The 18,013-nt window shown below is 46.8% G+C and overlaps 1 protein-coding gene across 1 annotated transcript in view; it reads right to left on the minus strand.

The window, feature by feature from the left end:
• The window catches only part of lamb4 (laminin, beta 4), a 42,740-nt gene that overhangs the window by 5,606 nt on the left and 19,121 nt on the right, over positions 1 to 18,013 (minus strand). Inside the window, exons 13-29 of the mRNA XM_074665203.1 lie at positions 15,010 to 15,205; positions 13,709 to 13,834; positions 13,415 to 13,603; positions 13,214 to 13,326; positions 10,300 to 10,417; positions 9,938 to 10,118; positions 8,494 to 8,637; positions 8,174 to 8,405; positions 6,677 to 6,834; positions 6,278 to 6,502; positions 5,200 to 5,417; positions 4,263 to 4,359; positions 3,820 to 4,186; positions 2,579 to 2,739; positions 2,242 to 2,444; positions 1,952 to 2,149; positions 117 to 261 (exon numbers count right to left, since the gene is read on the minus strand). Coding sequence (XP_074521304.1) covers positions 117 to 261; positions 1,952 to 2,149; positions 2,242 to 2,444; positions 2,579 to 2,739; positions 3,820 to 4,186; positions 4,263 to 4,359; positions 5,200 to 5,417; positions 6,278 to 6,502; positions 6,677 to 6,834; positions 8,174 to 8,405; positions 8,494 to 8,637; positions 9,938 to 10,118; positions 10,300 to 10,417; positions 13,214 to 13,326; positions 13,415 to 13,603; positions 13,709 to 13,834; positions 15,010 to 15,205 — 3,071 coding nt within the window. The remainder of the gene's footprint in view (positions 1 to 116; positions 262 to 1,951; positions 2,150 to 2,241; positions 2,445 to 2,578; positions 2,740 to 3,819; positions 4,187 to 4,262; positions 4,360 to 5,199; positions 5,418 to 6,277; positions 6,503 to 6,676; positions 6,835 to 8,173; positions 8,406 to 8,493; positions 8,638 to 9,937; positions 10,119 to 10,299; positions 10,418 to 13,213; positions 13,327 to 13,414; positions 13,604 to 13,708; positions 13,835 to 15,009; positions 15,206 to 18,013) is intronic.

Here is an 18,013-nt window from a genome sequence, read left to right on the forward strand (position 1 = left end):
GAGTGTTTCCTGTTACGAGCACTTCACAGAGTGTTGGAGTGCTGTCCGTCAGCCCCAGTCATCCCTTACTGACTGGTTACACATTCATGAACAACAAGTAGCACAGACACACTGACCCATCAGGTAGTCTTTGACCTTCTGGATCAGATCCTTGGTCTTCTGCTTCTCTCTTTCAAAGGAGCCCATGTTGTTCTTGATCCGGTTCTGCAGGTCTTTGGCCTGGTCTTTGGAGTCCTGAGCTGCCTGTTTGGCATCATTGATCTAAAAAAAAACAAACAAACACAACATTTCAATATTTAAAGCAGTGGTACTCAACTCTGCCCCCTTCAGGAGAGAAAGAGGAAGCGTTCGCAGCAACAGGACAGATGTTGAATGCCTCTCCAGCTTCAAGTTCCTGGAGACCGACATCACTGAGGACCTCTCCTGGTCCACCAACACGTCCCGTCTGGTTAAGAAGGCTCACCGGCACTTCTTCTTCCTGAGACCCTGAAGTGAAACCACCTGTCTTCAGCTGCACTGACCAACTTCCATCGCTGTGTGACTGGGAGCATCCTGACCCGCTGTGTCACAGTCTGTCACAGACCACTATGGTGGGTAGTCACAGGGGCCCAGTACATCACAAGGTCCGCACTTCTCACCACTGAGGACGTCCAAAACAAACCTGTCTGCACTGAGCTCTCAGCACCCTGAAGACTCTTTCCAACCTGCGTATGGATGGTTTGTCTGCTTGACCTCAGCAGGCGCTTCAGAAGTCTGGTCCAGAAAATATAAGCACGCCATGTCATAAGCTAAGAATATACAGAATACATTAATGACATTAGTTAGTGGTTATTACACAGACTGACATCAGTTAGTGGTTATTACACATAGACTGACATCAGTTAGTGGTTATTACACATACTGACATCAGTTAGTGGTTATTACACATAGACTGACATCAGTTAGTGGTTATTACACATAGACTGACATCAGTTAGAGGTTATTACACATAGACTGACATCAGTTAGAGGTTATTACACATAGACTGACATCAGTTGGTGGTTATTACACATAGACTGACATCAGTTAGTGGTTATTACACATAGACTGGATTAGTTAGAGGTTATTATACATAGACTGACATCGGTTAGAGGTTATTACACATAGACTGACATCAGTTAGTGGTTATTACACATAGACTGACATTAGTTTGTGGTTATTACACATAGACTGACATCAGTTTGTGGTTATTACACATAGACTGACATCAGTTAGGAGTTATTACACAGACTGACATCAGTTGGAGGTTATTACACATAGACTGACATCAGTTAGTGGTTATTACACATAGACTGGATTAGTTAGAGGTTATTATACATAGACTGACATCGGTTAGAGGTTATTACACATAGACTGACATTAGTTTGTGGTTATTACACATAGACTGACATCAGTTTGTGGTTATTACACATAGACTGACATTAGTTAGAGGTTATTACACATAGACTGACATCAGTTTGTGGTTATTACACATAGACTGGATTAGTTAGAGGTTATTATACATAGACTGACATCGGTTAGTGGTTATTACACATAGACTGACATCAGTTTGTGGTTATTACACATAGACTGACATTAGTTAGAGGTTATTACACAGACTGACATCAGTTAGTGGTTATTACACATAGACTGACATCGGTTAGTGGTTATTACACATAGACTGACATCAGTTTGTGGTTATTACACATAGACTGACATCAGTTAGAGGTTATTACACAGACTGACATCAGTTGGAGGTTATTACACATAGACTGACATCAGTTAGTGGTTATTACACAGACTGACATCAGTTAGTGGTTATTACACAGACTGACATCAGTTAGTGGTTATTACACATAGACTGACATTAGTTATGGATATTGCACAGAGAATGGTTCCCCCATAGTTGCCAGGTCTCCTGGGGTGCACCTGCCTTGTTCTTGGACTCCTGCAGCCTGGATGGCAGGTTGGTGAGCTCCATCTGGGCGTTCTCAGCGTTGTCTGCGGCCCTCTGACTGTCAGGGACGGCTCCGTCACACTGCGGACCTCCACATTTTCTCTTTCCCTGATCCTGACCACACAGAGCTCCTCCACATTCTGAACAGTCCTGCAGACCGGGCCCCCCGCAGACCTGAATCAGGTACATTTATGTTAGGCCTCCTGTCAGACAGAGTGGCAATAAGCAGTCCTCTAATTGGCTGGTACCATAGTCATGTGACCCACCTTTTGGTTGAGTTTGGCCACGCTGAGCTCTTTGACCTTCTTGTCCAGTGGAACCAGGTCTCCTCTGCTGCTGCACAGGCTTAGCTTCAGTTTAGCCTCTTGTCTGGTGTCCATGGAGTCCTCCACAGCCCTGTTGGCATTTCTGACTCTTTTTTCATCAGACATGAAGGATTTATGGAGCTTCTGGATCCCATCCAGCAGCCCTAAAACACAACCAGAGGACACACTACGTCTCAGACTGAGAGTGTGTTGCCAGCTGAAACGATCTTCAAACTGCCGTAACAGATCAGAGCTCTGACATTCAGAGACAGTGTTTCATTAAGATCAGTCTTTCTACCGTCCACGTCTTCATCTCTTCCATCAGGATCATCATTCAATTTATTCTTCAGGTTGTTCAGAAGCTTCTTGAACTCGAGCTGAAGGTCGTCCATTTCCGAGTTGAGGAGAGGAGACGGATCTATCAGGATCATATTTGGGTCCATGGCATCTTTCAGCTTCCTGTTGTGGAGGAAACAAAGTGGCAGAGCTTCAGGAGAAAGACACGGGCAGTGGGTGAGTTCCCTCTGACCTGGTTGATGAGATCTGCCTTGGTGTTAAAGACGAGTCCAATCCAACTGAGGGCCTTTGATTGTGTGTCTTAAAGTGACAGGCTCTAAACCAGGGGTTAACCCGCAAAGTCTGACCATCAAATCTCGGTTTATTAACCCATCAAAATCTACAAAACTATATTGATATTTCATTTTATTTGTGATTTTTCTGGGGTCACATCTGAGAAATTTGGCAGTTTTTGGAACTTTTAAGGCAAAATGTTTTCTTTTTTAAATTTTCATTTTTTTCAATGCTTGAAAATATGTACTTTTTGAAATGGAACTAGCTCGGACGTAATTGTTACCTCAACTTCTTGGAAACAATCAATGCTTTTCCAGATTAAAGTGTGGATGATTTGATGAGAGAGGACATTTATAAAAAGGCCAAAAAGCAGCTTCAGCAGGGTGAACTTAAGAGGCTACACTCCACAGTACCCCTCTCTTGTCTCCTCCATGCAGTGCCAGGCATCCCACTGAGTGAGTTCATGTCCTGTGTGAATGTTTGTGTACGTTATGATTGTTCATAAAGGCACATTTTTTCTTCAGACTAACTGAAATTAGGTATTTACTTCAGCAAACATGCAAACTAAGCATAAAATGTTATTTTTTTATGTAAAATGCAACTTTCTGAACTCCAAAGATGTGTTGATGTTTAGGTAAATGCTCAGGCGATACAACAATAATTTTGTTTCCTATAAACATATTTACAAATAAATATTGTGAAACATGAGTAGCTCTCTGGAGTTTTGCTTTTCTAAAAGTAGCTCTTGGAGGGGAAAATGTTGGAGACCCCTGCTGTGGGGGATCTGAGGTACTGGCTTTTGGGCAGAGTCTTTTTGGTGAGGGTCTTTTGTAGAGGGTCTGGTCATGTGGTTTTGCAGTGGGTGTTTTGGTCTGGCCTACCTCAGCCCGCGACACTCTGCTGCTTTTTATGGCCAAATATCAACAAAGGTCACTGCAGACCTGGGAGCGTCAGAGTTGGGCCTCGTACCCGATGCTGGCGCACAGCTCCTCCATCTCCTCCACGGTGGGGGGGGCGATCGCTGTGAGGTTGGAGAGGCTGTTCATCCTGGAGTGCAGGTCCAGCACCCGCTGCTGACGACTGTCTTTGGGCTGCTGCCGGTGGTCCAGGCGAGGGACGTAGGTCCTCATCCTCTGCGCTGCCCGCTGCACGTCTGTGACACTCTGAGTCCAGAGGGCGGTACAGGCGTGACACGGCTCGCAGGCCGGGAACGCCGAGTCATAGCCAGGAGCGCACTGATCGCAGAAAATCCCCGTCACCCCAACCCGACAAATACAGTCACCAGTTTCAGGGTCACACGACGGACGCTGGGTTCCCTCCATGTTGCAGTCGCAGGCTGGGGAAGGACAGGTGGAGGTTCAGAGATCAGCTGTGACACGTGGAGTCTCTGGATGACACATCTGCTTACTCACAGATACACTGCAGGTCAGGATTCCCAAAGTGGTTCTCTCCACATTCATCACACTGCCGGCCCCCGAACTCAGCACGACACGGACACTGACCTGTGACCTGAACACATCACAGCACAGACAGGACGCACGTCAACGCCACATCAACACGGACAACACAAGGTGACCAAACAGCAGGTGAATGACTGAGCAGCACAGACACACAGGAGGAGCGGCGTGCACACAGAGGGCGCAGCAGACACACCTGAACTCCATCACCTGTGGGGGACCACCTGAACTCCATTACCTGTGGGAGACCACCTGATCTCCTTCACCTGTGGGAGACCACCTGATCTCCATCACCTGTGGGAGACCACCTGATCTCCATTACCTGTGGGAGACCACCTGATCTCCATAACCTGTGGGAGACCACCTGATCTCCATCACCTGTGGGAGACCACCTGATCTCCATTACCTGTGGGAGACCACCTGATCTCCTTCACCTGTGGGAGACCACCTGATCTCCATCACCTGTGGGAGACCACCTGATCTCCTTCACCTGTGGGAGACCACCTGATCTCCATCACCTGTGGGAGACCACCTGATCTCCATCACCTGTGGGAGACCACCTGATCTCCATCACCTGTGGGAGACCACCTGATCTCCATCACCTGTGGGAGACCACCTGATCTCCATCACCTGTGGGAGACCACCTGAACCCAGACACTGAGTCTCCAGTTTCACATCACCAACAGTTTTTAAAGTAAATTAGAGGTTGACTTTAACACCAGCTGCTCGTTACACCACCCCAGAATACCCGCTTATACCTGTGTGTGTGTGTGTGTGTGTGTGTGTGTTTGTGTTTGTGTGTTTGTGTGTGTGTGTGTGTGTGTGTGTGTGTTTGTGTGTGTGTGTGTGTGTGTGTGTGTGTGTGTGTGTGTGTGTGTGCGCATTGACAAACCTTATCACAGGTGTTGGACTCTGAGTTTGCAGAGTCACAGTTGCAGGGTTGACAGCCTGCTGGTCCATCCAGGTTCCAAAACCCGTCCTCACAGGAGTCACAGAGGACCCCCCCCGCCCCTGTCCTGCAGGGACACTGACCCGTCCTCTGGTCACAGACACAGGGACTCCCTAAGGGACACTCAACCACCAGCGTCCCTCTGCGGTCACATGAGCACTCTGGAGAAAACAAGAGATCAGAGGAGACCAGGAGGTCAGAGGAGACCAGGAGATCAGAGGAAACCAGGAGGTCAGAGGAGACCAGGAGGTCAGAGGAGACCAGGAGGTCAGAGGAGACCAGGGGATCAGAGGAGACTAGGAGGTCAGAGGAGACCAGGAGGTCAGATGAGACCAGGGGATCAGAGGAGACTAGAAGGTCAGAGGAGACCAGGAGGTCAGAGGAGACCAGGGGATCAGAGGAGACCAGGAGGTCAGAGGAGACCAGGAGGTCAGAGGAGACCAGGGGATCAGAGGAGACCAGGAGGTCAGAGGAGACCAGGGGATCAGAGGAGACCAGGAGGTCAGAGGAGACCAGGAGGTCAGAGGAGACCAGGAGGTTAGAGGAGACCAGGAGGTCAGAGGAGACCAGCAGATCAGAGGAGACCAGGAGGTCAGAGGAGACCAGGAGGTGAGAGGAGACCAGCAGATCAGAGGAGACCAGGAGGTCAGAGGAAACCAGCAGATCAGAGGAGACCAGGAGGTCAGAGGAGACCAGGAGGTCAGAGGAGACCAGGAGGTCAGAGGAGACCAGGGGATCAGAGGAGACCAGGAGGTCAGAGGAGACCAGGGGATCAGAGGAGACCAGGAGGTCAGAGGAGAACAGGAGATCAGAGGAAACCAGCAGATCAGACCAGACCAGGAGGTCAGAGGAGACCAGGAGGGTTAGGAACCAGGAGGTCAGAGGAGACCAGGAGGTCAGAGGAGACCAGGAGGGTTAGGAACCAGGAGAACCAGTGTGAGATCTTTGTCGCTGGCCTTATCCTCTACCTGTTGGTTGTGGTCTCTAGTAGACCCACACAGTCCTGTCCCCCCCCCCTCACCTTTGCAGCCCTGGTCCAGGGCGTTGCCGTAGTAACCAGGTTTGCAGGTGTTGCACCGTGGGCCTGTGGTGTTGTGAAGGCAGCGCAGACACTCTCCGGTCAAACGGTCGCAGGCGTGGCGGTCTTCAGGGTCGATGTTGTTGTTGCACAGACACTCCTCACAGCTGGCACCCGGTAACGCCAGGTTACCATAGAAACCAGGGCTGCACTTGTCACAGCGATCACCTGTGAAAGGTGAGACGTGCTCAGCTGTTTGATGTCAGAGTTGAGACCACTCTGTCGGCAGGTGTGAAGCTGACACAGGTGTGAAGCTGACACAGGTGTGAAGCTGACACAGGTGTGAAGCTGACACAGGTGTGAAGCTGACACAGGTGTGAAGGGGAGACTGGAAGGTCCTACCTGTGTGCCCCTTCCTGCAGGTGCAGGACGGACTGAGGGATTCTGGGTCCTGTTGGCAGGAAGTAGCAAAGAAGCGTCCGCTGCCCTGGATGTCCGGACACAAACATGGCCGACAGGGCTGACTGGAGGCAGGGTTACCATGGTAACCATCGACACACCTGCATCAGACAGGTCATCAGAGCCATGACATCATCACACATGTCACACGTCATAAACCCTCTGAAGCTGCAGTTTTCGTTTGAAATGTTCAGGATCAGCTGTTTCCTCCACTCACTGAAAACCTTCCCGTTTGTTTCATGACCAGGATTCCTACACCTCACCTTCTGCTACCTGTCCTAACTGAGTCAGGCATAGGCCCCGCCCATCAACGCTGTCCTAACTGAGTCAGGCATAGGCCCCGCCCATCAACCCTGTCCTAACTGAGTCAGGCATAGGCCCCGCCCATCAACCCTGTCCTAACTGAGTCAGGCATAGGCCCCGCCCATCAACCCTGTCCTAACTGAGTCAGGCATAGGCCCCGCCCATCAACCCTGTCCTAACTGAGTCAGGCATAGGCTCCGCCCATCAACCCTGTCCTAACTGAGTCAGGCATAGGCTCCGCCCATCAACCCAGCCTTCACACAAACATGTAGCAGCAGAACGACACTCCCTACCACCACCAGGGGACGCTCTGACCTGCTAAACTGTTTTCATGAGATGTGTTGAGTCCTCCGTGCATTGTGTGATTGGAGTAGGGAAAGCAAGAACAAAAACAAACTTCTTTATGTGTCAGGTTGAAGCAGCCGCCCTGAGAGCACGCCATGACCTCACTCGGCTCTTATACCATAACCATAACCATCCTCCTCTACCTGCAAACCTCAGATCAAGTGGATCGCTCATTCTTTCTCTCTCTAAGCAGGAAATGCTCTGAAGGAAACCTGGAAATGGCCACAAACAGCAAAATGTCACAGTTTTTCCCAAGTTTCTCACTGTCCATATCTCGCACTAAGAGGCTTTTATTTCAGGCTGTGGATGCTGGAAGAGCTGACCAAAAAAAACAATTTTAGAATTTGAATTTTTTTTTTCCAAATTGTTTAAAGTTTTTCAACAATTTAAGCATTTTTGTATTGAAATTTTTACACATTTTTGAACTTTTAAATCCTAAAAAAATTTAAAATGTCATTTAATTTTTTTTACACAGTTTTTTTCATTTTTATTTTTTATTTTTATTTTTTTAATTCCTTAAAATATCCTTACTTTTTGACATTTTTCACATTACATGCACAAATCAAACAAGTGAAAGAACTTTTTGATCATTTTTCCTACCTACAGTATTTCATACAAGGTCTTTCTTGAGAGATAAAGTAGACTTTGCTGCTCCTGAATGACTTTAGTCCAGGTGAGCTGAGGAAAAGTGGCTCCTCCTGCAGTAAAGGTTGCAGAGCCCTGCCCTGGAGGCTCAGTAGCTCCTGTAAACCCAGCGTGAGTCGTTAAAGAAAGAATAAACTAATACTCCACCTGTCGCAGCGCGGCCCGGTGGCGTGCTCCCTGCAGTTCACACACGCTCCGGTCTCCTGGTCACACTGGTCTGACAGCTGGTTACACTCGCAGACTCGACAGTCGGGGAAACCCCAGAACCCAGAGTGACAGTGATCACAGCGACGACCCGCCACCTGTGAGCGACACGCGCACTGACCTCTGACCTGGTCACACATGTCGGACAGCGAGCCGCGGGGGTCACAGTCACAGGCTGAGGACAGAGCAGAGACAGGAACGGCTGAAGACAGACCTGAAACCTCCTCCATCACACGTCAGAGAAGCACAGAAGCTTTTCTCACGTCTGCAGCCGTCAGGCCCAAAGCCAAACGTCAGCGGAGAGCAGGTGTCACAACATCGACCAATCACGTTGGCTTTACATTCACAGGAACCCCCCAGTTTACTGCAGGATGGCCCCAGGGAGCCGTCCACGTTACACCTGCAGGCTGAGAGCAGAGCGCAGCCGTTAGTTAGCGTGCAGGTCCCAGGAGGAGGAGCTTCCCCAGTGCTGAGACACAAACAAACAAACAAACAAAAACAAACAAACAAACAGACAGACAAACAAAAACAAACAAACAAACAAAAACAAATAGACAGACAAAAAAATAAAACAGACCAACAAACAAATAAATAAATAAAAACAAACAAACAAACAAACAAACAAAAACAAACAAACAAACAAAAACAAACAAACAAACAAAAACAAACAAACAAACAAATAAAACAAACACAAACAAACAAAAACAAACAAACAAACAGACAAACAAAAAACAAACAAACAAAACAAACAAACCAACAGACAGACAAACAAATAAAACAAACAAACAAACAGACAGACAAACAAATAAAACAAACAAACAAACAAAACAAAACAAACAAAAACAAACAAAAACAAACAAATAGACAAACAAAAAACAAACAAACAAAACAAACAGACAGACAAACAAATAAAACAAACAAACAAACAAAAACAAATAGACAGACAAAAAAATAAAACAGACCAACAAACAAATAAACAAATAAAACAGACAAACAAACAAACAAACAAACAAACACACAAACAAACAAACAAACAAATAAACTGTTTTTGGACAGTTAAAGACTTTCTGACATCACGTTGGCAGCTTCATCTCTAAGTACAGCTCCAGTCAGTCAGCTGACGGGACAGAGACCTCGGACAGAGACCTCGGACAGAGACCTCGGACAGAGCAGCAGAAACAGCATGAACTCAACATCTGTTCATTTTCACTTTGTGTGTGTGTGAGTGTTTATGCTCAAAGTGACTGAAAGAAAAGAAAGTAGAAAAACACACAACAAGCATATGGAAGCCTCTATGATTCACTCTGCAGTTTACAACGTGTTGACTGAAGACTTAGACTCATGAGGGAACAATGTTTCAGAGCAACGGGACAGAAAAAGTCTCAGATCTCTGAGATCAGCTCATCAAAAACGGGAGCAAACTCAAAAGTGTTGCTGTAAAGTCAAAATTCATCAATAAGATCTGACGTCCTGTCACTTTGAATACTCGCTGAACATGAAGGATAGGAGCAAGTGAGGAGGATAGGAGGAGGGAGAAGAGGAGAGAAGGAGAGGAAGAGGAGGAGGAGGAGGAAGAGGAGGAGGACTGGTCTTCTGGTTCACAGATTCGTCCAAATGTTTTCTGAATGAAGAGCTGAAAATGGAAACCTTCCTGAAACAAGTTTTCATCTTTAAAGTACAAACAAACATTTCTTCACAAACACTTACGAACAGCTCCTTTGTGGATTCGTGCTGACATGCTCTTCACCAGTTCCTCACAGGTTTCTGGTACTGGGTCCCGGGGGCCCAGCTCAGCAGCCAGTCCAATGCAGCGGAAGCGCCGGAAAGAGTCAAGGTCGCTCTGGGAGCAGAAGTCTCTGACGGACTCGATGTTGGGGATCAAACCGATCTGAAGAAAAGTCAAATTGGTTGGATTACATTAGATTTCTGCTTGGACAGATTTTCTGTGATATTCTTTGTCTGAACCAACAAACATTAAAGCTTTGGAGTAAAGCCTCTCCAGCTCTGATTGGACAGTCATGGTTGGGGTAGAGTCCAATCATCTGTCACTCAGGGTGAGACCCTCTTACCGAGTCGATCAGGATGTGTGAAGGCGAGGGTTCAGGCTCAGAGTGTTTGTTCCAGACCACGTCCACGAAGTACCGACCGCCAGCGTTCAGACACACCCAGGGGTCCAGAACACCTCCTCTGTAAACAAAGAAACAAAGAAACAAACAAACACCAACAACATCATCAACCCCCCAAAACACCAACAACTGCATCATCTACAACAACATTAACAACCGACACATCAGTAACAGCAACAACAACTTCAACAACATCAGTACAATCGATGATCCAAGCTACAACATCAGCAACAACAACATCAACATCAACATCATTGAAAACACCAAATACAACAACAACAACAACAACAAATGCCACTGATACATCCATTTTGCATAAATATGGCAGCACCACAAGCAACTGCTAAAACCAGAGAAGGCGAATTAGAAACAGATGGGCGACGTCGTGTGGCGATGTTTGATCAAACTCTGAATAAATGTTGGTAAAGAACATTTATAGAGGAGGTGTCTTTTTTTATCAGGGTGGTAGTGATTCAGTGCTCTACATTAAAATAAGGAGGAAGACACAAACTAACTTATACATAAAGAAGTTTTCTCACCATGAAGCATCACTTTTAGATTATCACCATGATCAGAATGGACCGCTGGTGGAAGGTGTTTATATGGGAAACTGTTCTCACCTATTTTTATAAGATAATTTCTGCCTTGATTCTGTTTTGTGTTGACTGTAGTTTGAGGTTGACAGAAGAAAGAAAATCAGATATTTTCAAATAATTTCTGATGGTGGGATCAAACCCACACCAAAGGTAAAACTCAGAGTACTGTTCGTCTTTACCCCGTGCTCGAACTGAGCCACTGACATTCCTGCTTCAGGGGTGAACGACAGAGTATCTGACATGTCTTAATTCACGGTTATTCCAGTCTAGTATAACTGGGGCGGTTCACCTGTCAAAGGATCACGCAGGTGTCCTAATGCCAGCTCAGGGAGGACGGAAACCTCCCGTGGAGCTGAAGGACAAAAGCTCGCTTGATCCTGATTTTCAGTATGAATACAGACCGTGAAAGCGGAACCTCACGATCCTTCTGACTTTTTGGGTTTTAAAAGTTACCAAAAGGTCTCAGTTCCTGTTTCTGAACAAGAACATCATTAATTACAGTCCTAGATTATTTTAATGTGACACCTGCAGTTCACAAGGCATCTTTCAGAAGCTTGTTAGACCTCCTCTGAGACGCAGCTAAGGTAAGCCTGATCCTTAGCCTGATCCTTAGCCTGACCCTTAGCCTGACCATTAGCCTGACCGTTAGCCTGACCATTAGCCTGACTGTTAGCCAGACCGTTAGCCAGACCGTTAGCCTGACCTTTAGCCGGACCATTAGCCTGATCCTTAGCCTGACCGTTAGCCTGACCTTTAGCCTGACCATTAGCCTGACCATCAGCCAGACCGTTAGCCTGACCTTTAGCCTGACTGTTAGCGAGACCGTTAGCCAGACCTTTAGCCTGACCGTTAGCCTGACCATTAGCCTGACTGTTAGCCAGACTGTTAGCCTGACCATCAGCCTGACCGTTAGCCTGAACTTTAGCCTGACCTTTAGCCTGACCATTAGCCTGACTGTTAGCCAGACCGTTAGCCAGACCGTTAGCCTGACCTTTAGCCTGACTGTTAGCGAGACCGTTAGCCAGACCTTTAGCCTGACTGTTAGCCTGACCATTAGCCTGACTGTTAGCCTGACCTTTAGCCTGACCATTAGCCTGACTGTTAGCCAGACTGTTAGCCTGACCTTTAGCCTGACCATTAGCCTGACTGTTTGCCAGACCCTTAGCCTGACCATTAGCCAGACAGTAAGCCTGACCTTTAGCAAGACTGTTAGCCAGACCCTTAGCCTGACTGTTAGCCTGGCCGTTAGCCAGACCATAACCCTGACCGTTAGCCTGACTGTTAGCCTGACCATTAGCCTGACCGTTAGCCTGACTGTTAGCCAGACTGTTAGCCTGACTGTTAGCCTGACCGTTAGCCTGACTGTTAGCCCGACCGTTAGCCAGACTGTTTGCCAGACCCTTAGCCTGACAATTAGCCTGACAGGGACCTGGCTTGTCGCGCTGGCTAATTTACCATGGTTACCAAGCTGCGCTAGCTCAAGCCTCGTCTTGGGAACCCAACTCTCGCTAAAGTTAGCTAGGCTAACCCAAAGGCCAGGCTTTGAGCTAAGCCAGCTTCATGGAATACCCCCTACACATCACAGAACAATAAACACCAACAACATCAATGATGACACCAAACACCCATTAAACCACATCATCATCATCATCATCATCATCATCATCATCATCATCATCACCATCACCATCATCAACAACAACAACAGACGCATCACTTACACCAACAACAACTTTAACGATACTAATACCATCAATGATCCAAGCTACACCGTCAGGAACAACAACCTCAACATCAACAACACCAATGATCCAAGCTTCATCAACAACCTTAATATAAACACCAACGATTGACACAAACTGGACCCTCACTTTCTTGCATATCAATTAGAAAAAGCTGTGTTTGAAATAAACGTGTTAAATAGACTTAAATCCTCAGACTTTGGACATGTGATGTTGCAAACACACCAGACCTGAGTGAAAATCCATTTATAGCGTGAATGTTGTGGTGCTGTTCAAACGTTGTTTTGTTGGTGTTAAACTCTTGATTTCGGCAGAATAACACAACGGTCATGGTTTCAGCGTAGCTCCAACTTGGTCACAGTGATGTGGCCTCCAAATTTGACCGTCGTTAATGTTAATGTTCCCACTTTACTTCATGATACTTATTGTTAAAGTTAGCTCCGTGTACCACACTGTGTCCTGTTTTTCACCGTACTGCTCCTCTCTCCTCACTTGAGGTGACTGGCTCAGGTATCTTACCTTGAGTTTCCGGGGAGAAGCAGAGTTTTACTTCCTGTCGGGTCACTGCTGCAGCCTCCATCACCCGGGGACAGCGTAGTGACGCTGATAGAGGCCAGCCAATCAACCGGAGCCTGTGATGAAGCCACAGTCTTTATCTCTTTAGGAGGCAGAACCAGCACCACAGTCAGAACCAGGATCTGAACCCTGACAGTTCCTCACCTCGGGCTCATAGCGAATTACCAACTGGTAATCCATGGACGACGGGAGGTTTTCCACTGTAAATCTAAGCCCTGCCCCCTCTAGCACCCGCACCAGTCCCAGGCCAGTCCAAGTGACAGGGCGGTCAGCCGACCTCTGACGAGGGATGATTTGAAGGGGGGAACCCGGGTCCAAAGGGATGCTGCCATGCTGCAGAAACCACAGGCACTTAGGAAAGATCTGACAGGTTCTCAGGCTTTACTGAGTCCCTCTACTGGTCAGAGACAAAACAGCAGCACAGAAAGTGTCTCATACCTGTCTCCTGAGTCGAGTGAGTCGTCGGGTCCTTCGAACCAAAACCACTCGTCCATCACTGAACCGGAAGTCGTATCCACGCTCCCTGTAGAACTGCTCACACTCCGGCAACAGGCCCGGGTTCAACTGAAGGAGAGAGAACAACAGGTGAGAACACAGAGAACAACAGGTGAGAACACAGAGAACAACAGGTGAGAACACAGAGAACAACAGGTGAGAACACAGAGAACAACAGGTGAGAACACAGAGAACAACAGGTGAGAACACATGGAACAACAGGTGAGAACACAGAGAACAACAGGTGAGATCACAGAGAACAACAGGTGAGAACACAGGGAACAACAGGTGAGAATACAGAAAACAACAGGTGAGAACACACAGAACAACAGGTGAGAACACAGAGAACAACAGGTGAAAACATACAGAGAACAACAGGTGAGAACACACAGAACAACAGGTGAGAACACAGAGAACAACAGGTGAAAACACAGAGAACAACAGGTGAGAACACAGAGAACAACAGGTGAGAACACACAGTACAACAGGTGAGAACAAAGAGAACAACAGGTGAAAACACAGAGAACAACAGGTGAGAACACACAGTACAACAGGTGAGAACAAAGAGAACAACAGGTGAGAACACAGAGAACAACAGGTGAGGACACATAGAACAACAGGTGAGAACACAGAGAACAACAGGTGAGAACACATAGAACAACAGGTGAGAACACAGAGAACAACAGGTGAGAACACAGAGAACAACAGGTGAGAACACATAGAACAACAGGTGAGAACACACAGAAAACAACAGGTGAGAACACAGAAAACAACAGCCGAGAACACAGAGAACAACAGGTGAGAACACACAGAGAACAACAGGTGAAAACATACAGAGATCAACAGGTGAGAACACAGAGAACAACAGGTGAGAAAACTGAGAACAACAGGTGAGAACACAGAGAACAACAGGTGAGAACACATAGAACAACAGGTGAGAACACACAGAAAACAACAGGTGAGAACACAGAAAACAACAGGTGAGAACACACAGAGAACAACAGGTGAAAACATACAGAGATCAACAGGTGAGAACACACAGAGAACCACAGGTGAGAACACAGAGAACAACAGGTGAGAACACACAGAAAACAACAGGTGAGAACACACAGAGAACAACAGGTGAGAACATTCTGTTGTCAGTTCTTGTTTCTGCTCCTGTTGTTCCTGTTCTCTCTCAGGTCACACACCTGGGTCAAGGTGTGCACCTGAAACCAGATCCAGCTCATTGGTGTGATACTGACCAGAGGAGAAGAAGGAGGTGGAGGTGATGGAGCAGAGGACGGAGAAGGAGGGAGCCTTCCTAAAAGAGGAGCTGCAAGCTCGGCCTCGTACAGGAAGTAGTCCAGTGGAGGCAGGAAGTACCCAGGAGCAGGGTCAGAGCAGCGCCGACCCACCATGTTTGGTAAACAGTGACACTGTCCGTCTTCAGGAGAACACCTGAGAAGAATTCAAAACTCACCTTAGCTCCAGCAGTGTGTCTGGTTACTCACCAGTTTCAACCAGTTTCCACCAGTTACTCACCATTTTCCACCAGTTTCCACCAGTTTCCACCAGTTACTCACCAGTTTCCACCAGTTACTCACCATTTTCCACCAGTTTCCACCAGTTTCCACCAGTTTCCACCAGTTACTCACCATTTTCCACCAGTTTCCACCAGTTACTCACCATTTTCCACCAGTTTCCACCAGTTTCCACCAGTTTCCACCAGTTACTCACCAGTTTCCACCAGTTTCCACCAGTTTCCACCAGTTTCCACCAGTTACTCACCAGTTTCCACCAGTTTCCACCAGTTACTCACCAGTTTCCACCAGTTTCCACCAGTTTCTACCAGTTACTCACCAGTTAACACCAGTTTCCACAAGTTACTCAACAGTTTCCACCAGTTACTCACCAGTTTCCACCAGTTTCTACCAGTTACTCACCAGTTTCCACCAGTTTCCACCAGTTACTCACCAGTTTCCACCAGTTACTCACCATTTTCCACCAGTTTCCACCAGTTTCCACCAGTTTCCACCAGTTTCCACCAGTTACTCACCAGTTTCCACCAGTTTCCACCAGTTACTCACCAGTTTCCACCAGTTTCCACCAGTTTCTACCAGTTACTCACCAGTTTACACCAGTTTCCACAAGTTACTCAACAGTTTCCACCAGTTACTCACCAGTTTCCACCAGTTTCTACCAGTTACTCACCAGTTTCCACCAGTTTCTACCAGTTACTCACCAGTTTCCACCAGTTTACACCAGTTTACACCAGTTTACACCAGTTACTCACCAGTTTCCACTAGTTACTCACCAGTTTCCACCAGTTTCTACCAGTTACTCACCAGTTTCCACCAGTTTCCACCAGTTACTCACCAGTTTCCACCAGTTTCTACCAGTTACTCACCAGTTTCCACCAGTTTCCACCAGTTACTCACCAGTTTCCACCAGTTTCCACCAGTAACTCACCAGTTTCCACCAGTTACTCACCAGTTTCCACCAAATACCCACCAGTTTCCACCAGTTACTCACCAGTTTCCACCAGTTTCTACCAGTTACCCACCAGTTTCCACCAGTTTCCACCAGTTTCCACCAGTTACTCACCAGTTTCCACCAGTTTCTACCAGTTACCCACCAGTTTCCACCAGTTACCCACCAGTTACTCACCAGTTTCCACCAGTTTCCACCAGTTACTCACCAGTTTCCACCAGTTTCCACCAGTTGGTTCATCATGTTTGTTTTCTGGGTTTGTTTTGGTTTATTTCTGTTTGTTTGAGCTCATCAGAACTAGTCAGGATTAACTTGGTTGATTGGGTTTATCTAGTTTATTGGATTTCTTGGCTCTATTTGGGTTTATTAGGTTTATCAGATTATTCCTGTGTATCTGACTTAAACTATTATAATTGTATTTATTCTCATGAATCGGCTGTTTGGGTAAATGTGGCTTTACTCAGCTCACAGTGTTTCTTGAGTTTAATAGACTCTGTTGTTTTTTATTGGGTTAATTGGTTTTGTTTGGGTTAAGTGGGTGTATTTGGGTCAATCACATTAATTTCACTTTTTTAAACGGTTTATTTTTATTTTTTTGGGAGTATCAGCTTCACTTGGGTTAATTTGAGTTTACTAAGCTTATTTGGGTTCATTGGTTTTGTGTGGGTCTGTTGGGTTTGTTGGGTTCATTGGTTTTGTGTGGGTCTGTTGGGTTTGTTGGGTCTGTTGGGTCCGTTGGTTTTGTGTGGGTTTGTTGGGTTTGTTGGGTTGTTTGGGTTTTTTGGGTCTGTTGGGTTTGTTGGGTTTGTTGGGTCTGTTGGGTCTGTTGGGTTTGTTGGGTCTGTTGGGTCTGTTGGGTTCATTGGTTTTGTGTGGGTCTGTTGGGTTTGTTGGGTCCGTTGGGTCTGTTGGGTTTGTTGGGTTGTTTGGGTTTTTTGGGTCTGTTGGGTTTGTTGGGTTTGTTGGGTTTGTTGGGTTGTTTGGGTTTGTTGGGTTTGTTGGGTTGTTTGGGTTTTTTGGGTTTGTTGGGTTGTTTGGGTTTGTTGGGTTTGTTGAGTTTGTTGGGTTTGTTGGGTTGTTTGGGTTTTTTCAGGTTTGTTGGGTTTGTTGGGTCCGTTGGGTCTGTTGGGTCTGTTGGGTTTGTTGGGTCTGCTGGGTTTGTTGGGTCTGTTGGGTCTGTTGGGTTTGTTGGGTCTGTTGGGTCTGTTGGGTCTGTTGGGTTTGTTGGGTTTGTTGGGTTGTTTGGGTTTTTTGGGTCTGTTGGGTTTGTTGGGTCTGTTGGGTTTGTTGGGTTTGTTGGGTTTGTTGGGTTTGTTGGGTTGTTTGGGTTTTTTGGGTCTGTTGGGTTTGTTGGGTTTGTTGGGTCTGTTGGTTTTGTGTGGGTTTGTTGGGTTTGTTGGGTTGTTTGGGTTTTTTGGGTCTGTTTGGTTTGTTGGGTTTGTTGGGTCTGTTGGGTCTGTTGGGTTTGTTGGGTCTGTTGGGTTTGTTGGGTTCATTGGTTTTGTGTGGGTCTGTTGGGTTTGTTGGGTCTGTTGGGTTTTTTGGGTCTGTTGGGTCTGTTGGGTTTGTTGGGTCTGCTGGGTTTGTTGGGCTTGTTGGGTCTGTTGGGTTTGTTGGGTCTGTTGGGTCTGTTGGGTTTGTTGGGTCTGTTGGGTCTGTTGGGTCTGTTGGGTTTGTTGGGTTGTTTGGTTTTTTTTGGGTCTGTTGGGTTTGTTGGGTTTGTTGGGTTTGTTGGGTTGTTTGGGTTTGTTGGGTTTGTTGGGTTTGTTGGGTTGT

The sequence above is a fragment of the Halichoeres trimaculatus genome, unplaced genomic scaffold (genome assembly GCF_033239565.1).
Source record: "Halichoeres trimaculatus isolate MK-OKI-2021-1 unplaced genomic scaffold, fHalTri1.1 fHalTri1_scaffold_55, whole genome shotgun sequence".
Classification (NCBI taxonomy): Eukaryota; Metazoa; Chordata; class Actinopteri; order Labriformes; family Labridae; genus Halichoeres; species Halichoeres trimaculatus.